Source organism: Asterias amurensis, chromosome 11 (genome assembly GCF_032118995.1).
Source record: "Asterias amurensis chromosome 11, ASM3211899v1".
NCBI classification, from domain to species: domain Eukaryota; kingdom Metazoa; phylum Echinodermata; class Asteroidea; order Forcipulatida; family Asteriidae; genus Asterias; species Asterias amurensis.
This window is the reverse complement of record NC_092658.1, coordinates 14514300-14534287: the sequence shown is the minus strand read 5'-3', so window position 1 is coordinate 14534287 and position 19988 is coordinate 14514300. Positions and strand designations below refer to the sequence as shown.

General features: G+C 39.8%; 2 protein-coding genes and 1 long non-coding RNA gene across 3 annotated transcripts in view; 1 reads left to right on the top strand and 2 right to left on the bottom strand.

The window, feature by feature from the left end:
• Positions 1-4295, top strand: part of LOC139943853 (DNA-dependent protein kinase catalytic subunit-like) — a 77640-nt gene extending 73345 nt beyond the window's left edge. The window contains exons 86-90 of the mRNA XM_071940702.1: positions 134-205; positions 569-770; positions 1315-1503; positions 2218-2381; positions 2883-4295. Coding sequence (XP_071796803.1) covers positions 134-205; positions 569-770; positions 1315-1503; positions 2218-2381; positions 2883-3087 — 832 coding nt within the window. The 3' untranslated portion in view covers positions 3088-4295. The remainder of the gene's footprint in view (positions 1-133; positions 206-568; positions 771-1314; positions 1504-2217; positions 2382-2882) is intronic.
• The window catches only part of LOC139943859 (uncharacterized), a 295369-nt gene that overhangs the window by 229721 nt on the left and 45660 nt on the right, over positions 1-19988 (bottom strand). The gene's annotated exons all lie outside the window — the stretch shown is intronic.
• On the bottom strand, positions 7049-19805 carry LOC139944088 (lactoperoxidase-like). Its single transcript, XM_071941045.1, has 11 exons — positions 19786-19805; positions 18822-18982; positions 17443-17581; positions 16368-16567; positions 14998-15174; positions 14381-14602; positions 13221-13899; positions 12522-12692; positions 11804-11970; positions 10871-11003; positions 7049-7835 (listed from the first exon to the last, which is right to left on the bottom strand). The coding sequence occupies exons 1-11, from the start codon at positions 19803-19805 to the stop codon at positions 7655-7657; spliced, it is 2250 nt and encodes a 749-aa protein (XP_071797146.1). The 3' UTR covers positions 7049-7654.

Genomic DNA, 19988 nt, shown 5'->3' with positions numbered 1-19988 from the left:
TAATTTATGAAAATAAATGTGTGAGTAGTTGTTATATACCTGAAGTGTTGGTAGAGGTTGCTTTCGTCATCATAACACTCTGTATCAATCTTGAATGATAACATTTTGGTTGAAATACTTTTCTGTCCTTTAGTAAAGCCAACTATACCGATACCGTCAAGTCCTTCCGCACTTATGAAGCACAGGTACCATGGGATCTACTCAGGTAAACAGTGTAATGTAATTCTTGTTATGACTTAAAACCACTTGTGAGCATGCTTGTGTACGGCCCATTTATAGGGCCAGGAATTGCATTATTTTTCTTTTAATTGTGGCATACCCTCTAGCTATGAGAACAATTTCAAACATCTGCTGAAAACTTACCTGTTTACTCATTCATTTTTGTAAAGCGCTTCGGGACTTTTGTGTGAAGCGCTTTATACATGTAAGTGCCGTTGATTATTCTTCTTCTTATTATTATTACAACCTCATCCTGTGACTCCTTGTTACAGTAATGGTAGAATCCTAATCAAGCTATCACTTCATTTTTTTAATTAGGAGATTATTGCTGTTAACAATTTTTTTTCAGGAGAGCCTTTATGCAGCTAAGCGCATCTCCTGAAGCCTTCTTGACACTGAGGGCACACTTTGCGCGAACCCACGCTGTTATCTGCATCTGTCAGTACATCTTGGGAATTGGAGATCGTCACCTGTCAAACTTTTTAGTCAGTTTGAAGACTGGTGGCATGATTGGTATTGACTTTGGACACGCTTTTGGGTCAGCAACGCAGGTCAGTTGATAGTGGGTTAACGTCATAAAGCAATCCCTTCCTTTGGTCTAGCCTACTGTCATCCAGTATATCCTGATAGCTAACCAAAGTAAGCCACTGCTGCCCTGGGCTCAGTTTAATGGCTCTGCTTAACGTTCGTCTGCTTACCATCTTAAATCATTCCTTAAACCATCTCAGCTCCCTGGAGAGTATACAGCCTGTGCAACAAACATGCGATACTCGGCTAAATTAATCACAAGGATCATGTCTGCCCTAGCAGTTCCCAATTTATCCCTGGGTGCAGGGAAGCATGTACATGTAGTTAAGTGTTTTGCTCAAGGACACACGTATCACGACTCCCGAACCCATACTCTGCTGAACAGAATCACAAGAGCTTGAGTTCTGTGCTCTTTATATCTGCTGGGCTATGACACCTTGTCGGGCTCCCTCGACCAAACCTGTGTAACATCAGGACATCTACATCTACATCTGCTTTTTCATAGTGTATTCCATTGCTTTTAGCTGTACAAAGATTTGACCAGTCTACTCTGTCTTTCATTCTTAGTTTCTGCCGGTTCCTGAGCTGATGCCATTCAGATTGACTCGACAGATTGTTAATCTCATGCTACCATTCAAGAAAGAAGGTATCTTACAGAGTAGTATGGTGCACACCTTACGAGCCCTGAGACAGAACCATGAACTGCTTATTAACACCATGGATGTCTTCATTAAGGAGCCCTCGCTTGACTGGAAGGTGGGTACTACCTAAGGGTCAGGGCGTGTCCGAAACGGCGACTTTGGCAACAGCTACAGCTAGATCAGCACATCTGCCAGTGTTGATAAATAGGCAGACATGCGCGATCTAGCCGTAGCTGTAGCCGAAGTGGCCGTTGCCGACACAGTCTCATACTCTGATTCTAGATTAGACTGATCCCCTGGACAGGTACTTGTTTTAGAACCAGTGATTTCATCAGAGACAATGATTTCATTGGATAATTGTGCAGTGACGTAAGCTTTCTATATCTGTGTTTTGATTGGTCCGAGGTGAGGTTTGGCCGACACACTTGCGGTTGTGTGCGTATGGATCTAGGTGAAAGGTGAAGATGGACGTGGATTGACCTATGCTAGAAGCCACTCTGGCGTTATTCACGAGCCTCGATGTGTGACGTCAGATGTTCATGCTAATTCTTGATCAGCTACATCAGCAGGGCCCAATTTCATGGCTCTGCTTACCGCCGAATTGTGCGCTTACGATCATCATTCTGTGCTAGCTGTTAAAGTGAAGAATTCCTATTATCAAGGAGTACACCAAAATGAAACATTCCCTGCTAACCGTGAAATACGCTCAAGTGCGGAATTCTTGTCTCCATCATTGACACCTAACATATTTATATAGCTCATCCATTGTGAATTATTTAATATGTCGTATAATGTTTGTGTTTCTTATACTTCTCCTGCCAATTCTCAGTCCAATGCAAACAAGCAAGCCAAGACCCAACGGGATGCAGGCCAGATAACTGAAGGCCAGACTGAGGTAGACGGAAGTAGTCAAGACGAAGCTTGGTACCCTAAAGAAAAAGTCAACTATGCAAAAAGGAAATTACAAGGAGCAAACTCATCCGACATAACCAAGTAAGGCAATCTTTAAACCCTAAATATTACATCTTATTTTATTAAGTTTCTATTGCCACGTACTTCTGGGACTGGAACAGGGTTACCCCCTTCACAGTCTGTTAGAATGTAAGCAAGGGTATCATCCACTAGGAGCTTGGCTGACAGAACAGAATGCACTGAATCCTACTGCCATCAGGGACACACTGTCGCCTACTCCTGGGGCTGGAATAGGGTTACCCCCTTCACAGTCTGTAAGGATGTAGGCTTGGGTATCTTCCACTAAGAGCCTGGTTGGTTGAGCAGAATGCATTAGGATAGGCCTACTGCCACAAGGGACACGCCGTCAACTACTCCTGGGGCTGAAACAGGGTTACCCCCTTCACAGTCCATAAGAATGTATGCAAGGGTATCATCCACTAGGAGCCTGGCTAGTAAAGCAAAATCCACTACCTTTCCTACCTGTTCTTTAAAGCTTTAAACCTTCTTAACACATTTTTCTCCCTGACCTTTACTTTGCAGACGTGAGGTGACCCTTGGCCACAGTCGGAATGTTGCATTCAAAGCCTTCAAGAATGTGGTGCAAGGCGATCGGAAGGATAACATCCGTGCGTCATGCCCTGAGTCTGGTCTTACCGTTGAGACACAGGTTGCCTGTCTGATAGACCAAGCAACAGATCCTAATCTATTGGGCCGTGTGTACTTTGGATGGGAAGCCTGGATGTAGAGAGAGTGTATAAAGTCACTGTGGTGGTCCAGTGGTTAGAGTGCAGGACTTGCAATCACAAGGTTGTGGGTTCAAATCCTACCAAGCTAACCTTAGCTTAGTGGTTAGACTTGGTCTTGCAACCGCAAGGTTGTGGGTTCGAACCCTACCAAGCTTACCTTGGTCTAGTGGTTAGACTGCAGGACTTGCAATCACAAGGTTGTGGGTTCGAATCCTACCAAGCTAACCTTAGGTTAGTGGTTAGACTGCAGGACTTGCAATCACAAGGTTGTGGGTTCGAATCCTACCAAGCTAACCTTAGGTTAGTGGTTAGCCTTGGTCTTGCAATTATAAGGTTGTGAGCTTGCTGAGTTTTTTTGACATCAAAATGCCAGGAGCCGAAGTGTGCCTTCAGTTTTCAAATGCATTATTAAACTAAGTAAATACAAAGTTTCTTAAGAAAAGAAAACTACATATTATCTATCATGCTGGATAACTTAATCCTTTGCTTAATCCTTTGTTTATTGTTCCAAGTAAGAACATCATTGTTTAAGTGTTTAATTTCCTGACAGGCAAGGTACGCAGTGTGGCACTTTCTATTCATACAGTTAAAAAAAATTATTTCCTATTACTATTATTTTTTCAACATTATTGAACACTTTTGGTTTTCTAAACTTCAGTGATTATAAAACCCATGCTTTTTAAAGCTCTGTCTATGAAAAGTGTCAAACTAAAGTTAAGAAAACCATGTTTAGGAAAAATAGCATTTAAAGACTGACCAAAATAGTTTTGCTTGTTTTGATTGCAGCAATTGAAATAAGCTCTTTTGTGGACATTTAAAAAAAAAGTGCTCACTAAGAAACAGCTCTCTAAAACTGATAATTTTAATGATTGTGGACTACATTTTGTTGTGGATGGATGTATTTTGGGTTGAACCCTGGTGTACTACAGTGTTACGCCCAAGCCCCGAGCTTTGGTGAAATTAGAAACAAAGTATGGTCAATAATTTCAGGGGAAATTATTTATAAAATCATTTGTTTATAATGTAGAATTTTTCCTATTTCGATTCTCAATACTGTGGATCTGGAATCAGGTCTGTAACAGCCATAGAACAACTAAAAACTAAAAACTAAAAGGTATTTTAGCAATCTCAATGGAGGGTTAATGTTTTTATAAAGACTATTTCCAAAAAATGTTATTAAAAGTCATAAAGTCTGCCTCAGAATCCATCCATTGTAGTTTGTTTTCAGTTTGTTGTCATTTTTTATGCCCTCATAAGTGGTCTTTCTAACTTGTTTTGATCCCACTTTTATGTGTAGAAAAATTCAATGGGTACGTCTGGAAGCTTTTCAGAATATCAAAATAGTTTACAAATTAATGTTAACTGAACTATTTGTTATTAATTTGACAAAAAAGAAAGAAAACAATGGTTGTAGGTAATTGGTTAACCATCGAATTCTATCTCAAAGCCACCCATGGCGAAGCCACCCAAAAATAAAGAAATTATGAGGTTTTTTCTGTTTTTGTCCCCTTTTTCCTCCAAAACCTCAAAATATTTACTCGACGCTGAGGGCGCTGTCTTCAATTTATGTCAATAATTGTTCGACCATGAGGGCGCTGTATTCAAATTCGTGTAATTATTTTTTATGTCAAGAGAGAGCGCTCTCTTTAAAATCGTTAACATTAATTTTTATTAATCGAGAGGGGCGCTTTTCGTTAACATGTGTCCAAAAAATAATAATACGGTTTTGACATTTCGGATCGTCTGCTCACGATGGTTTTTCATCACAAAACATCGGTAAGTTAGGATTTGTTTGTTTATTGTATTGATAAGTTTGTAAGGAAATAGCTGGTAGATTCTTTGTGTGTATCTAGATGCCGTGGTGCACAGGTATCACCCATTTATAGTGTGTGGAATAAAAGCTAAAACTTGTTTGTTGGTTTGTTCGGACAGGTTGGTTGACATTGGAGATCGGTACATTGAAGTTATAACGTTGTATTGTAAAAAATGTGTGATGTGTACGGGGGCCGGACATGGCGGTCAGGACAGTGGCAATGTAATGTGTTTTCTTGGAGGCAGGGTGCCAGGGTTGGACTGGACCTCGAGGGGTTTTTGCCGTAGGCCCGTATTATATTGCTAAAGAAGTTTCTAACTATAGTATAAAAACTTGCGTTATCTTTGCATCGAGCCTCTATGTCTAGCACTAGTCTTGCATGTGATTCTCACAAACAATAATTGTTTTTCATATTTTGGTGCAAGCAACAGTCATCTTACAAACATCTAACTATCTGGTCTGTGGTCTCTATCATTGTTTTCTTTTATCCTGACTGCTCAAAAGGTCATTGTCTGTCATAGGTAAAGGCATACAATACTAGAAATATGCTCCACTTTTTTCCAAAACATGATTGGTTTGATTGTTTGTGGAATGCTATACGAAGATTTGTGTGGTGTTGTATATTGTGTGGCATTAGTTATTTATTCACAGTCACACCTGCACAATAATTGTAAACAACCTGTACCTGTATTTGTAACTGCCATCATAAAATCAACATGTTTATTGAATTGAAGTCACACTTTTCAATGTCCGGATGACCGTGCTGGAGTGGTGTTCAACCATGGACCTATAAAGTGTTATGTTTCTCTCCTTTAAAGGCAGTGGACACTATTGGTAATGACTCAACATAATTATTAGTATACAACCGTACTTGGTAACGAGTAATGGGAAGAGGTTGATGGTATAAAACATTGTAAGAAACGGCTCCCTCTGAAGTGACGCAGTTTTCGAGAAAGAAGTAATTTTCCAGGAATTTGATTTCAAGACCTCAAGTTTAGAATTTGAGGTCTCGAAATCAAGCATCTGAAAGCACACAACTTCGTGTGACAAGGGTGTTCTTTTCTTCCATAGTTATCTCGCAACTTCGACGACCAACCAAGGTCAAATTTTCACAGGTTTGCTACTTTATGCATATGTTGAGATGAGATACACCAAGTGAGAAGAATGGTCTTTTGACAATTACCAATCGTGTCCATTGTCTTTAAAATAGATAGACCTGTTTCCTTTGTTATAGGTAGATAATGAACAGTTACCCGATATCACTACTAATTCAAGCACACTCCAGAACGAAACAAAAACAAGTTCACCGTTCCACACAAGTTGCTGAAGAAGAAGAATGTTAAACCTTTGAGTTGACTAATGTATAATGTTGGGCGCGATCGGTCAATTTGCGCGATCAACCGATGAACGATCAAATTAGGATCAATTGGTCGCGCAGCAATCGGTCGATCGCGCAACAATCGGTCGATCGCGCAACAATCGGTCGATCGCGCAATGACATCTTTGCGCGATTGACCGATTGCGCTACGAGTATTTTTTCCCGTTATCAGCGGATCGCGCAGGAATGGTTTTGCGCGATCTACCGATCGTGCAGGAATGGGTTTGCGCGATCGACCGATCGTGCAGGAATGGTTTCGCGCGTTCGACCGATCGTACAGGTAAACTATTCCTTGGGGCGATTTATCAAAGCAATAAAATTCATAGCAGGACATTTTCAGTGTCACCATAGTGATTTATATAGTGACGTCACACTACGGTTGATTTGCAGTTACAATCAATGTTACATCTTTGTGAATTCGGCCCCTGAACATCAGCGGATCGCGCCAAACAATTCCTGCACAATCGGCCGATCGCGCAAAACCATTCCTGCACAATCGGCCGATCACTCATAACCGTTCCTGCACAATCGGCAGATCGCGCAAAATCATTCCTGCACAATCGGCTGATCGCGCCGAGCCAATCCCGCACGATCGGTTGATCGCGCATGTTCGTTGCCGAATGTTGCGCAATCGACCGATTGTTGCGCGATCGACCGATTGTTGCGCGATCGACCGATTGTTGCGCGATCGACCTATTGCTGCGCAATAGATATTTCAATAGCGCAGCGCGATCGGTTGATCGCACAGATTGACCGATCGCCCCCAACATATACAGAGAACTACAACAGGCCTATTGTTTACAAAACAATAATAGTAGGTTATGAAAGATAACGACTCTGTTTAAAGACACTGGACACATTTCAAAGACCAATTAATCTCACTTGGTGTATCCCAACATTCAGGAAATAACAAACCTGTGATAATTTGAACTCATTTGGTCGTCAAAGTTGTGAGAGAATAACGTGGAAAACACCTTTGTCGGTCGCACAATGTGTGCTTTTAGGTGCATTGAACTAGACATATGAGCTGGGTCTCGAATTCAATTCAAACATTTGAGTTAGAAGTTTCTCAAAAACTACGTTTAATACTTCAGAGGGAGTCGTTTCTCACAATGTTTTATGCTATAAACAGCTCTCCACGGCTCGTTTTAAAGTTAAGTTTTTATGCTACTCATTTGAGTGGGCCTAATGAAAATTAGTACCAGTAGTGCCTTTAATAATCAAAGTAATCAACCAAAATAATTGTTAGTTTTAGTGATTGGTTTGTCGTCATGCTGTATTTTCCGTTTCTATGATCCTGCACTCAATCACACAACAACCCATTTGGGTCATGGGTTCCTGATTTTGCTCAGGGTGACTGTTATTCATGATTGCACTACGGCTCGTCCTCAAGATCTCGTTTGTGCTTCATGGTGAATAGTTTGGCGAGATCCATCCTCGGTATCAGGTCAGGGCGGTCGCATCTAGCTCGCCTGTTGTTCATTCCAGATAGAATGAAGGAATCCTCGTGCGGCCAGAACCCAGAACGGCTGTACTCATAAAAAGAGTTGTAGTATCTTAAAAAAAAAACAAGAGGGGGAGAGGATACGTTTTTCAAAGTAATGTTCAATGTGATTTGGAATATGAAATAATGTGGTCATCAGTATATTAACCATAATGCTGTTTATATACCTCATGTATAGAATCCTATTATCTGATTGGTTAAAAATGGAGTCATGGAAATAGCTATGCCCCCTTTTTCTATCAAGATGACGGCAGAGTGACTATGCCCATAGTCAATTGACTATTCCTGCCTCGAAAATAACGCAACTATGATTATGTATAATGTACGACTATAGCGTTTCGTGTCACGGCGCGAACTTTTTTCGAAGACGACCTTTCAACGTATAGTCAGTGTTGTTGATTAGAAGAATCTTTATTCGGTATATAAAAGAAATATTGACTGCTTAATAATCGGGGAACAGTTAAAATTATAGGCCCTCGGTGATGTCAAAACCATGGCTATGCCTGCAGCTTTGCTTCGGGCATAGTCAAGGTTTTGACATCACCTTGGGCCTATAATTTTAACTGTGCCCCTCATAGCAGTCAATATTTCCATAATAGCACCCTTAAACAGTCGCGAGGTTTTACTATTACTGCCAATCGTAAAAAGGCATATAAAAAATATAAAAAAAAGGTTAGAAAGATGATTTTAAAGTATAATACAATGATCCACACAAATACGCCTCGAAATGGCACGGTTTTCCTTTACTTTGTGAACCAACACGGTCGGCCATTTTGTGGAGTCAAACAATAATTGACCACACAAAATGGCGTGCCGTGTTAGTCCATGTCACGACGATTTAGGAAAACCGTGCAACTCCGAGGCATTTCTGCGGATCATTGTATTCTATTTAAATCGTCTTTCCAACTGTAAGCATTTCCTTCCCCCCAATGTTTCCCGTCCTGAAACGACATATGATTTATTTATTTTTTAATATTTGTTTTGAACAATTATGATGCTTCTTTATGTTACGCCATCGTGTTTAGTTATTAATAGTTGGCCTGGTAGTTCATCTTTGCTCTGAGAGGCCATGGCATGGCAAGACCATTTCCATTTTGATGCAAAGGGCACTTCTAATTGGAAAATCTAAAGGTTTATGAGAAACCTTTGAAGGGGCACCTATGCCTCTACTGCGGGGACGACGGCCGTGGCCTTCTGGGCCGCGGGCCGCGCCCCTGTGTTATTCAAGGCATGGTGTTTGGGGCTGTATAAGAGACATGCTTAATCTTGGTGTCGGGTCTGAGAAGTGTTAAGAATTCGAGTTTACAGTTGTGTAGAATTCGAGTTTATAGTTGTGTTAAGAATTCGGGTTTGTATAGTTTTTTTAACGCCAAGTCCCATCATGTTAATAGGGGTCGCGGTTCTCGTCTTGCTGACCCATTGTCCCCAATCGCATACCAGAAGATCATTGGAATTCCACACGAAATCGGTTGTTTGAAAGGATGGACAATGCTTGCTACTCGGCAGATTCTTTGTTTTGGTTTCCAGAAACGGACGGATGAGAACTTCAACTGCCAGGCTAGCAGCCATGAGGCATTTGCCGGTGACTTCTTATATGTCCTGCTGACCGTACCGAGTCCTTGCCGGTACATACCACCGTCTACAGTGATGACAGCCCAGTAGAACACCTCGCAGTTCCGCCCACGACTGGACCATGGCAGCTCGGAACTTCATATCCCAACTGAGGTATGTTTCTCACCTATTTTCACGCGTTCCGTTACCACCACCCTCCATTTTCATTGCATTCAATTATTTTCATTGCATTCAATTATTTTCATTGTATTAAATTTCTCATTGTTTTTTAAGTAATTCAACTTCCCCTTATTTTAATATATTTTCGAAACGCTGGGTTTTTATTTAAAGGTTTAGAACAACAAAATATAAAGCAGATAATGGTTGTTCTAAACCTTGACTCCTTAATTATTCAAGTGCGGTATTTCCCTTAATTTCTCTTATAGTTATTCCGTTGGATTTGTGACTTCGTAACAGAAAGACCAGAGGTGCGAAAACTCCTCACGTTGATTCTTATTTAGAAGTGACTATATCAGCTGCTACCATGTGAAAAATTACTTAAAGACATTGGACACTGTTGGTAATTGTCTAAGACCAGTCTTCTCGCTTGGTGTATCTAAACATATGCATAAAAGAACGGATAACTTTCCGTATGGCGCCACCACTTTTTCACTCATTTTTACAAAAAGGGATATGTCAATCAGGTAAATTAGATACTATATTATTTTATTTCGAATGAAAAAGTGGTGGCGCCATACGGAAACTTTTCCAAAAGAACAAACCTGTGAAAATTTGAACTCAATTGGGCGTCGAAGTTGCGAGATAATAATGAAAGAAAAAACACCCTGGTCACACGAAGGTGTGTGCTTTCAGATGCTTGATTTCAAGACCTTAAATTCCAAATCTGAGGTCTCAAAATCAAATTCGGGGAAAAATACTAACTTCTTTCTCGCAAACAACTCCACTTCAGAGGGAGCCGTTCCTCACAATGTTTTATATCACCAGCCTCTCCCCATTACTCGTTAGCAAGAAAGGTTTAATGCCAATAATTATTTTCAGTAATTTTTAATAGTGTCCACTGCATTTAAGGGAGGATTGTTGACTCTGAAGACGAGCAGAGACCACAACAACGGCTCATTTTGGAGCAACTCTCCCCAAAAAGTAATATACACAGTCATTGTTGTAGCCGTATTGTCATAGTTATTACTGCCCCTGAAGACGAGCAGAACATACTGCTCGAAACGTCGAGAGCCAACTTTCTTCCAAGAGTTATTTACACAGTCAATGTTGTAGCCGTATCTATACATATTACTGCCCCTGAAGACAAGCAGAGCATACTGCTCGAAACGTCGAGAGCAAACTCTCTCCCAAGAGTTATTTACACAGTCATTGTTGTAGCTGTTGCTATATTTACTTGTACCCGATGCAGAGCTTGAAGCATCACGTTAAAGGTCTAAAAAATGATAGCTGGATAGCCTTCTTATACAATTATAAGCAATATTTAAAGTTGATGATTTGAAAGGAATTGTCTCTAACCTGTCACCAGAATCTACAGCCTTCTGGAACTTCTTGTTCGGCATAAACACATAGGGCTGGATTTCAGTGATGCCTTCAATGTTATCACACATCAATCTTGCCATGGTCACCTTCTCAATCTCGTCCATTTCATCTTTTTAAAAGGAATAAATTATATTAATAATGTCGTACACATCATTTAGGATGTTCTGAAATAATATTTTTAATGACTTGGGGTCGAACAAAGAATTAAAAAACATGACCATAATAGTGTGGGATTTGAACCAACGACCTCCAGATGTACTAGTGCCTGTAAGTGTAAGGCGAACTGTGTATACAATCTCCTCCATTTCATCTTTTCAAGTGGAATAAATTATATTAATAATGTCGTACACATCATTTAGGATGTGCTGAAATAATATTTTTTAAAGATTTGGGGTCGAACAGAGAAATACAAAACATGATCATAATAGAGTGGGATTTGAACCAACGACCTCCAGATGACCGTGCCTGTAAGGCGAACTGTGTAAACAAACTCCTCCATTTCATCTTTTCAAAAGGAATAAATTATATTAATAATGTCGTACAAATCATTTAGGATGTGCTGAAATAATATTTTTAATGACTTAGGGTCGAACAAAGAATTAAAAACTTGACTTGAACCAACGACCTCCAGATGTGTACGTGCCTGTATTGCGAACTGTTTATACAAACTTTTTCTGATAGCGCCCTCTTTTGATATCTCCTCCAGCCCATGTTAATTTCCCTTTATAAGGGGAACAGAATTTCCGGCAGATCGAATTCCCTGAGACACGGGGCTATCTAGCTTTGTCGTTATAATATTGGCAACACTTTTGTTCGAAAAATATTTTAGATGAGGCAATTAATTAGAATGTTATTTCCATATTCCATATTAGAACTGTGGGTCAAATTGTCACCGATGATATATTATACCTGATGTAAATTGGTCCGGATTTTTGTAGAAGAAACGGTCTCCGAATTTGAGTCGTTTGAATTGGTCCGCGAATATGCAAGCCAAGGTTGGTCCCACCAGAGCATTGGGAAGAGGTTTTTCCAGAATGAAACCAACAAAAGCATCGATGTCTTCCAATCCATGCCTCCTGGAATGTTCAGAACAGAATTGAAAAGATTAGTTCATTGAAGCCATGAATCAGTGGGGCAGACAGGGTAACTTTGGAGGCTGTGCCTTAGGAATTGTGTGAAAGTTTCTCTGCAAAAGGTGGTTGCGTTTTTGAGATATCGCCGAAACTCCTGAGCGATTATCCACGCGGGAAGAATTATTCATTTATAGGCGAACATTAGGGGGAAGTGCATTTGATGATACAATCATTGAATTTGGCTCATAGTCAGAGTACGAGAAAGTTATTTGGCTGAAACTTGGGCAGATTTTGAGCTTTTAAACTTATTAAAGGCATTGTAGGTCTATACCTTTGTTGTTTAAATAGCTTTAATCATTGATGTAGCTGCATAAAAATTAACATTTGAACATTTCAATTCAAAAGGTGGTCGCGCTTCAGTTTTGTATTTCTGTTAAACCTCTTCAACACAATAAATAAAGTATATCTTATGAGTTGTGGCGGTGTCGAAAATCCGGTTTTGTAAACAGCTCGACGTTTCGATGATTTGATCGTCATCATCTGAATAAACCTACCCGTAAACCCTCCTCAGTGCGTTGACGTTTCTGGAGCGCATGACTTTCTTTAAATCATTGTAAGTCTGAATGGGTTCGAAGCCGCAATACTTTTCTCTAATCACAGTGTAGCTCGGGATGCCATGGTCACGCCCCCGTTGAATATTCAACGATGCAAGGTCAAATCCATCTCTGAAAAGGTCAATGAATGTATAGTGTTATCAAACTTGAACCGAATATCCACAATAAATTGAGCAAGCAGAAAATGAGAATTAGTATAGAGAAAGTTTTTTTTTATTGCGAGTAAGGGCTCAATTTCATAGAGCTGCTTTTAAAAGCAGGAATCTGCTGTATAGCAAGGATACCATTCGAAATAGTACATGTATAAACCTTATTCTGGTGAGCTTAATCACTTTTTAACTACTTTTTGCGAAATTAGACCATCCAGGTTGGTGAGGGCCGAGAATAGATTCAAGATCAAACTATTTTCATCCACCAAACTGTCTGAGCAATTAGTGCAAGCTTGAAGTAGTACATTATGCAAATTGCACTGGGGGATTTTCATCCACCAAACTGTCTGAGCAATTAGTGCAAGCTTGAAGTAGTACATTATGCAAATTGCACTGGGGGATAATAAACAATAGATGCTAGTTTTTCTCTTCACCGACGTAAAGTCATTTCTTACAGGAAGATATATTATCTTTTGCCCACTTTTATTACCCTTTTGTGAGTGGTTCTCCAAACAGATTTTCAGTAATTGCAGATGCGAGATGTCGATCCACTTTATCCAGTCTCTGAACAGTCATTCCTCTTAAAATAGAATCCACTGCACCATCAGGAATAGATGTATCAAACATATACGTTGCATTGAAGAAAGCTTCCCTCATTTCAATTTGTTTAATTTGTTTGGTGCGATAGTTTTTGGGTGCACGACTAATTGAGTCTGGTACCAACGTGTGCCCGAAGCGAAAAGCAGCTGAAGAGAACACATTAGCAATGGAGGCATCGACGTCAGGGTCATATTGGTGTTCCGCTGTAGGACCAAGGTTGGCTGAGTTGTACAGCTCTGCACCAGTGATATGTGGCAGGAATTCATTGTAAATAATGTGTTGCCATTCTGCACCCACAATCTTGCGAGCTTGTTGGTAGATTTCCTGGTTGCTTAACTCATCATTTTGATCCCGGAGTTCTTTAGCTATGCGGTTGTGTTCTCTTAGGAACAGGGTGTGGAGGGAGGTAAGGCCAGGCTGCTCAGCGACCCGACCGTCCCCGGCGAGACCGCAGTAGATACCAGCTTCCTCATCTACTCCGGCACATGCTTCCAGATCTTTATTTGGAGGCAGTAGATCTCGACCAGTCTTTTCGTCTGTCAGATGTTTTAGGGATGATGGTTTGTCATCTGAAATAAAACAAAATGAAAGTGACATTCAAGCTTATAGTAGCAGGCATGTTTGTGATTTTTAATAAACGTGTCTATAGTGCAAATGATCCAAGTTCTGGTGATGGCTAAGTCAGCAGAGTGTGGGTTCGAGTCCTGGCCATTACACCCACATTGTACCGTAGGACAATGCACTTAACCTTGTACTGTTGGACAAGGCACTTAACCATAATTGCTTCTCTGCACCAAGGTGTTAAAGGGTACCATGTGCATACACAAAGATGGTTCCTTCTTTTTTTTAGAGAGTAACAAAGTTTCTTGTGTTATGTCTTGTGTCTTCTTGTTACTGAATTGACTAGATATGCGATCTTTATACAGCGCATCCTGCTTCTCACAAGGGAGCTGAGATGGTTAAGGAATAAAATAACTTAGTAACCTAACATTGGCCGGTTGAATGATAATCAGAGATGTTGTTAGTTTAAAGGTTAAATTTCATTTTTACCATCAATCAGAGATTGTGCAGTCTTTTTATCTGACCCATACACGAATGATGCATCCAGCCACGTCGTGATAGAGTTCAGTTGCTGACGGACCCCTGGACTGCTACTGTCATGATCTGATCTGGTGAACGGAAAACATGTCTGGGCCCCGCCAAACACTGGGTCATCGTCTTCGATTGTGATTGCGAAACACTCATTCTGAACGTCACATTCTCCGCATTCAACTGGGGGAAAACGTAAAACCATTTTCAGATACGGTTTTCAATGTATAACACACGATCAAAATTTTTATAGCTTGAACATTTGTCGTCACACTTCGAAGCTCGTAAATGAACTGTTCAACATGAAAATCCCCCAAATTCAACACTCGCGAAAAATAGATAGAATTTCTTTCAACAAACATAAATATTGCAGTTAATTGCCACACAAGCAGGCGTTTTGCTAAATAATGTTGGTTAAAAACGGGATTGTATGCACACAAAAATGTGCAGTTTCGGGCGTTTCAAAATGGCGTCCGTTGTGACTTAAATGAACGCACTACAGTCAGTCTATAGTATTAGAGATCAGTGGATCCGACTGATATAAATATTAATATGCTAAAGACCATTTAAACTCTTACTCTCTTGAGCTTCAACTGCAACGAGATCATGATCAATCAGTTGAGCAAAATGAATCCCTAGGGATGTGAACCACTGGTTGGTTTTAGTTCTTGAATCGAAGACACTGTTTGAGACGTCTCGTGCGTTGGGCAATGCATCCACGTAGTAGAATGACGCAGTGCGTGGACTGGATATACCTGAAACCATGACAACATAAATAAGAGTTTATTCTCTTGTTGTTACAGTTGTTACATAACGGTGCAGAGCGTATGTAATTTGATGTAATTTGATGTCAAGTGTGACACAGTATCAAGACATAACTAAAACAAAAATGGTGACAGCTAGTCGCCCCTTCCAGTTGAATGGGTAATAAACAAAAGGTTGAATATAATGAAACCAATGTTTTCACACGCCCTTGGATAACTGGATGACAAGGTTCAAATGTACATCGATTTAATTAACGACGCCACTGCTCTAGATTTGAGCCTGTATTTCCAACTTATTTTATTGATATTGTTTTGTTATAATCGTCTAAAATCATGGTTACATTTCCGCCAATGTATTGATCAAGCCATAAAATCTGCTAAACGGGCAATTGATGTAATCTTCTTCGATTTTTTTTTCTGGGAATAAAAGCTGCCCTGCCGGTATTTCACGCTTTGAATCGATACTATTATGGTGTTAATACTCGTGAGAAATATACCTGTTATCGTTCCGTTTAATAACAATCAAATCATTGTTTTATTTGAGCTTTTCATACCACTGCACTCATAAGCTTACGGATTTGAACAACATTTGTTATTGTGTAGATAATCCTTGTTCAGTTGAATCATAACCCAAATTGATCTATACCGTGTCAGCCCTGTATGCTTCGTTTTTGAAAGGGGAAGGGCACCAATGCACTTCTATTTGGTAAAGGGCACCCTTTGTGAAAATTATAAAATTCTTCTGGAGCATTTCAAGGGCACAAAGGCAATGACCAGTGCGTTCAATGCCTCCGTCAAGTATCAAACCTGAAGTTTTGTCGTGTGTTATTTTTGACAGTGTTGGCTTATTCCCCAGTACAATTTTCCCGCTACTCTGAAAAACTTCCGGACTCACCCAGATTCTGGTTCGCGTGGACAGGACCTAGCCCATATTTTTTGGCAAGGGACCAGAAAGCTGGATACAAAGATTTTATTTTAACCCAGATTGAGCGTATAGTTCTACCCATTTATGGGTTATGTTGACATCGATTCCGGGTCACCGGCCGTACAAAGCCACCATATCCCTCGGAACCCGGAATATCTGACTGGAAGTTAGTGGAATAGTTTCTTTGGGGTTGAACAAGGGGATCTATGAGGTCAGTTTGTGTACATAAACAAATATAAGAATTGCCATTCGTACTTACCATCATCATACGCATTGTCGACCACCCTCAGCAGGGGGGTTCCGGCTGAACCCTGCTCCGGGTTATCGATGTTATTACACGTTCCGTCAATTGAGCGATACGGAACTGTATCATCACAGTGTTTGGTCGAGGTTACGGCAGCTCTTCCTAATACATCCATGATACTCGATTGGATCTTGTCCATGTCATAGTTAGGAGTTCTAGGAAAGATTTTTTTTTTTAATGTAACAATTAATACATAATTGTTAAAATGTTGTGTGGCTGAATAGTTCTTGTGACGCCGCGATGTAGGTGCGCGGGTGCAGGGCCAACTAGAAAGAACTGCTTAGGCAGAAAATGGTGATTAAAAACGTTCTGCTGAGAAAAAGAAAGCAGTATACCAGTCACACATTTTAAATGCGACAAACTACTTTTGCTAGTAACCTTATTCTGGTAAGCAACATTTGTTTGTGCTTTAAGCAACTCTTTGCAGCTGTATGAAATGTGGCCTTGGTCGTATAGCACTTAATGTGCCATTGAGCAACACTTGATATTTATTTGTCCTTCGGGTATAGGACTTTAAGCCTATAGGTGTCGCATGTTGTTAACTGCACGTTAAATAATCCACTTGTCTTTCGGGGGTATACACCCCCATCGTTTTTGGCATGGCTGGCATCAGATTGCACTGGATCGTCTTATAAACCCTCAGAATGCGATTAATTATACACGTAATATAAGATGCCAATTAAGTAGGCAGAGGTCTCATTCAGATTTGTCAAAGCAGTTCTAAAAATAATCCCAATACAAATTTGTCCCGTTGCAGACCTGTATGCTTCGTTTTTGAAAAGGCAATGACATTTTCTCCTTGGTAAAGGGCACCCTACATAAGGAAATTGTGCATTTCTACTGGAGTATTTCAAGGGCACCAAGGCAATGAACATGGGGCAAGGAGGCAATCACTTTTGTTGGCTCCGTGAAATATCAGCCCTGCCGTGGCTAAGTGAACAGATGGTAGTCTAGCTTGTGACAAGGAGGGAGTGTGATTTCGAATGCTAAAAATGAGGATTAAACAGGGAAGAATTTTAAGTCTGCTTACAATTTAGCCAAAGGACCGTTCTTTCGTTCCAGCTTCTTCCACAGTTTCTTGAGTTTCCGTACAGCTGCGGGCGATGTTTTGATACTGCTAAACTGATGCAGTAGGTTTTTTGGAGAGCGGCCGTTTGGTCCGTGTCCAGCTGTGTAGTAGAACAACGAATTGAAAACTTGCCGTCTAAAAAACTAAAAGATTATTCAATGAAATTCAGGACTTTGGTGTGTGGCTCACCATGATCATTTGATTTCCTATTAGTTGGTTTAAACATTAATGAGTGGGGAACAGGCTGACTGATATTAAGTCACTATAGAAATTTACCCTAAGACAAAAAGGTTTTTGAAAAAGGCTGGAGTCTGTCAGGAGAGGCAGTTTGTAAAAGTGTCCTCCCCGAAACATAATACAGGGATACAAACTTATGATTCATGTTGCAACTATTGATAGTATATAGCATTTTGAGAAACGTGTCAATTCGAAGTTAAAGGAACACGTTGCCTTGGATCGGACGAGTTGGTCAAAACAAAAGCGTTTGTAACCGTTTTTAATATAATGCATATGGTTGGAAAGATATTTTAAAAGTAGCATACAATGATCCACACAAGTTTTTCTCGAAATTTCGTGGTTTTCCTTCTACTGTGCGAACTAACACCGTCGGCCATTTATGGGAGTCAAAATTTTGACCCCCATAAATGGCCGACGTGTTAGTCGACGAGGTAAAAGGAAAACCACGCAATTTCGAGGCATGTTTGTGTGGATCATTGTATTCTACTTTTACAACAGCTTTCTACCCATATGCATTTTATAAAAAACGGTTACAAACGCTTTTCAAAGACCAACTCGACCGATCCAAGGCAACGTGTTCCTTTAATGTGGCTATGTAAACTAAAAAAAAAAAAAAAAAAAAAGACACTTGCTTTGCTCCAAACTTTAAATCTGAGACCCGTTACCGCGTAACGTTTTTTCAAATTGCGTATTTCTATGAATTATTCTTCCTGCGTGGACATATTTTCTCCGGACTTTCGGCGAGATCTCACAAAGGCGACCACCCTTTGAAACAAAATTGTGAAATTTATTGTATATACATCTAAAATAAACGAAAGGTTAAACAAGTCTTGCAATATATTGCCTGTAAAGTTTCCAGTGTCAACGGCGTGGTTTGGCCAACCCCATTATAATATGCCCGAAGCATCAATTGGTGATAATGATTATATTTACATTGATTATAACATTATCGTTGGCAGGGGTCCGTTTTACACATCTCAAGACGACAGGTTTTATACTTGTGTATAAGCTTGACAGCCCCTGTCAAACTTGTCATCATTACGTTTATGTCTAAAAATTTACAATAACATAAATAAATAAATAAATACAATAAACAATCCCACCTCCTTCATGGTGGATGTAGGCTTCAATATTTCCCTGTCTCAAGATGAGGTCCTCTAGATCTTCCAATATTTTAATATCATCCGCAAAGTCTTCTGCTTCGTCACTTTCTTCATTGTGTCGAGCAGAAACAATAGATACAAGAAGGAGTAACAGTACAACCCTGGCAAAATGAAAAAACCAAAAGTATAAAAACTGGTTAAGAAACCAAAAACGCTTGTACTTCACGCTTTAAAGGATTTGGGTACTTTTTCAAAAGGTCCACAGATTTACATTCTACCTTGTTTGAAAAAAATGAAGCTTCCCTGAAATAATTACATGCTGAGGTGCTGCAGTTTTTGAGACATGAGTAAAACAATGTCATGAAAATACGTTTTACATGCTTAAATAATTTTCGTCTCCTGATCACTGAGATGAAAATTATTTTCATGACATTGTTTTACTCATTTCTCAAAAACTACAGCACCTCAGCAAGTAATATTTTCAGAGAAGCTTTCTATGATCACTATCTTAAAACTGTGTAAGTTTAACGTAAAGCTGTGGACATTGTGTTTTTTGTCCTACCAAAAGCACAAAGACCCTTTAAACTTAAAAAAAAAAGATTAAACTTATTATACAAATGCCTGTCACGGATTGCGCTTACAGGAATACAACCAAAACCATATATGAAATGGCAATACGGTACAAAATGCACTGACTGAAAAAATAGTGAAAGAAATTATTGTCAAAACCTTCAATGTTTTCATTTCGATTGGACTCGTCGAAATCTTCATTCATTCATATTGCATCCGCAGAGAATTGCAAGCAAATTATTATTAAAAAATTTTAAACGTTTTAAGAAGGGAAAACAAAAATAAGTTGGAATAGTAGTAAATGTTGACTGGTGAGCGTTTTACAACACTTAGATGAGATGAACAAATCTAATCTCCCAAACTACGATTAATTAAAACATTAACTACTACTTACCAAGGAATAAGCGATTTCATCATGCCTGTCTCACTCTCAGCGTGAGCCGAAATGAACGACCTATTAACGTAGCTTGTATTATACTTAATGTGAAAATTATGTCTGTGACAACAGCCAATCAAAGTGGGTGTTTCATAAAAAGCGTGACGTAATCCCCATAATGTTGATGGTCATACGTGTAATTTAATGACGTCATGTATGAC

Excerpts from the sequence above, each read along its gene's own strand:
- LOC139944088 (XM_071941045.1), bottom strand. The coding sequence starts at position 19,805 with ATGAAATCGCTTATTCCTTG. Across the intron at positions 17,582-18,821 it reads CTACATCCACCATGAAGGAG|CTGGACACGGACCAAACGGC; the intron begins GTGGGATTGTTT and ends TCTACTACACAG. Across the intron at positions 15,175-16,367 it reads CGACAATGCGTATGATGATG|GTATATCCAGTCCACGCACT; the intron begins GTAAGTACGAAT and ends TCATGGTTTCAG.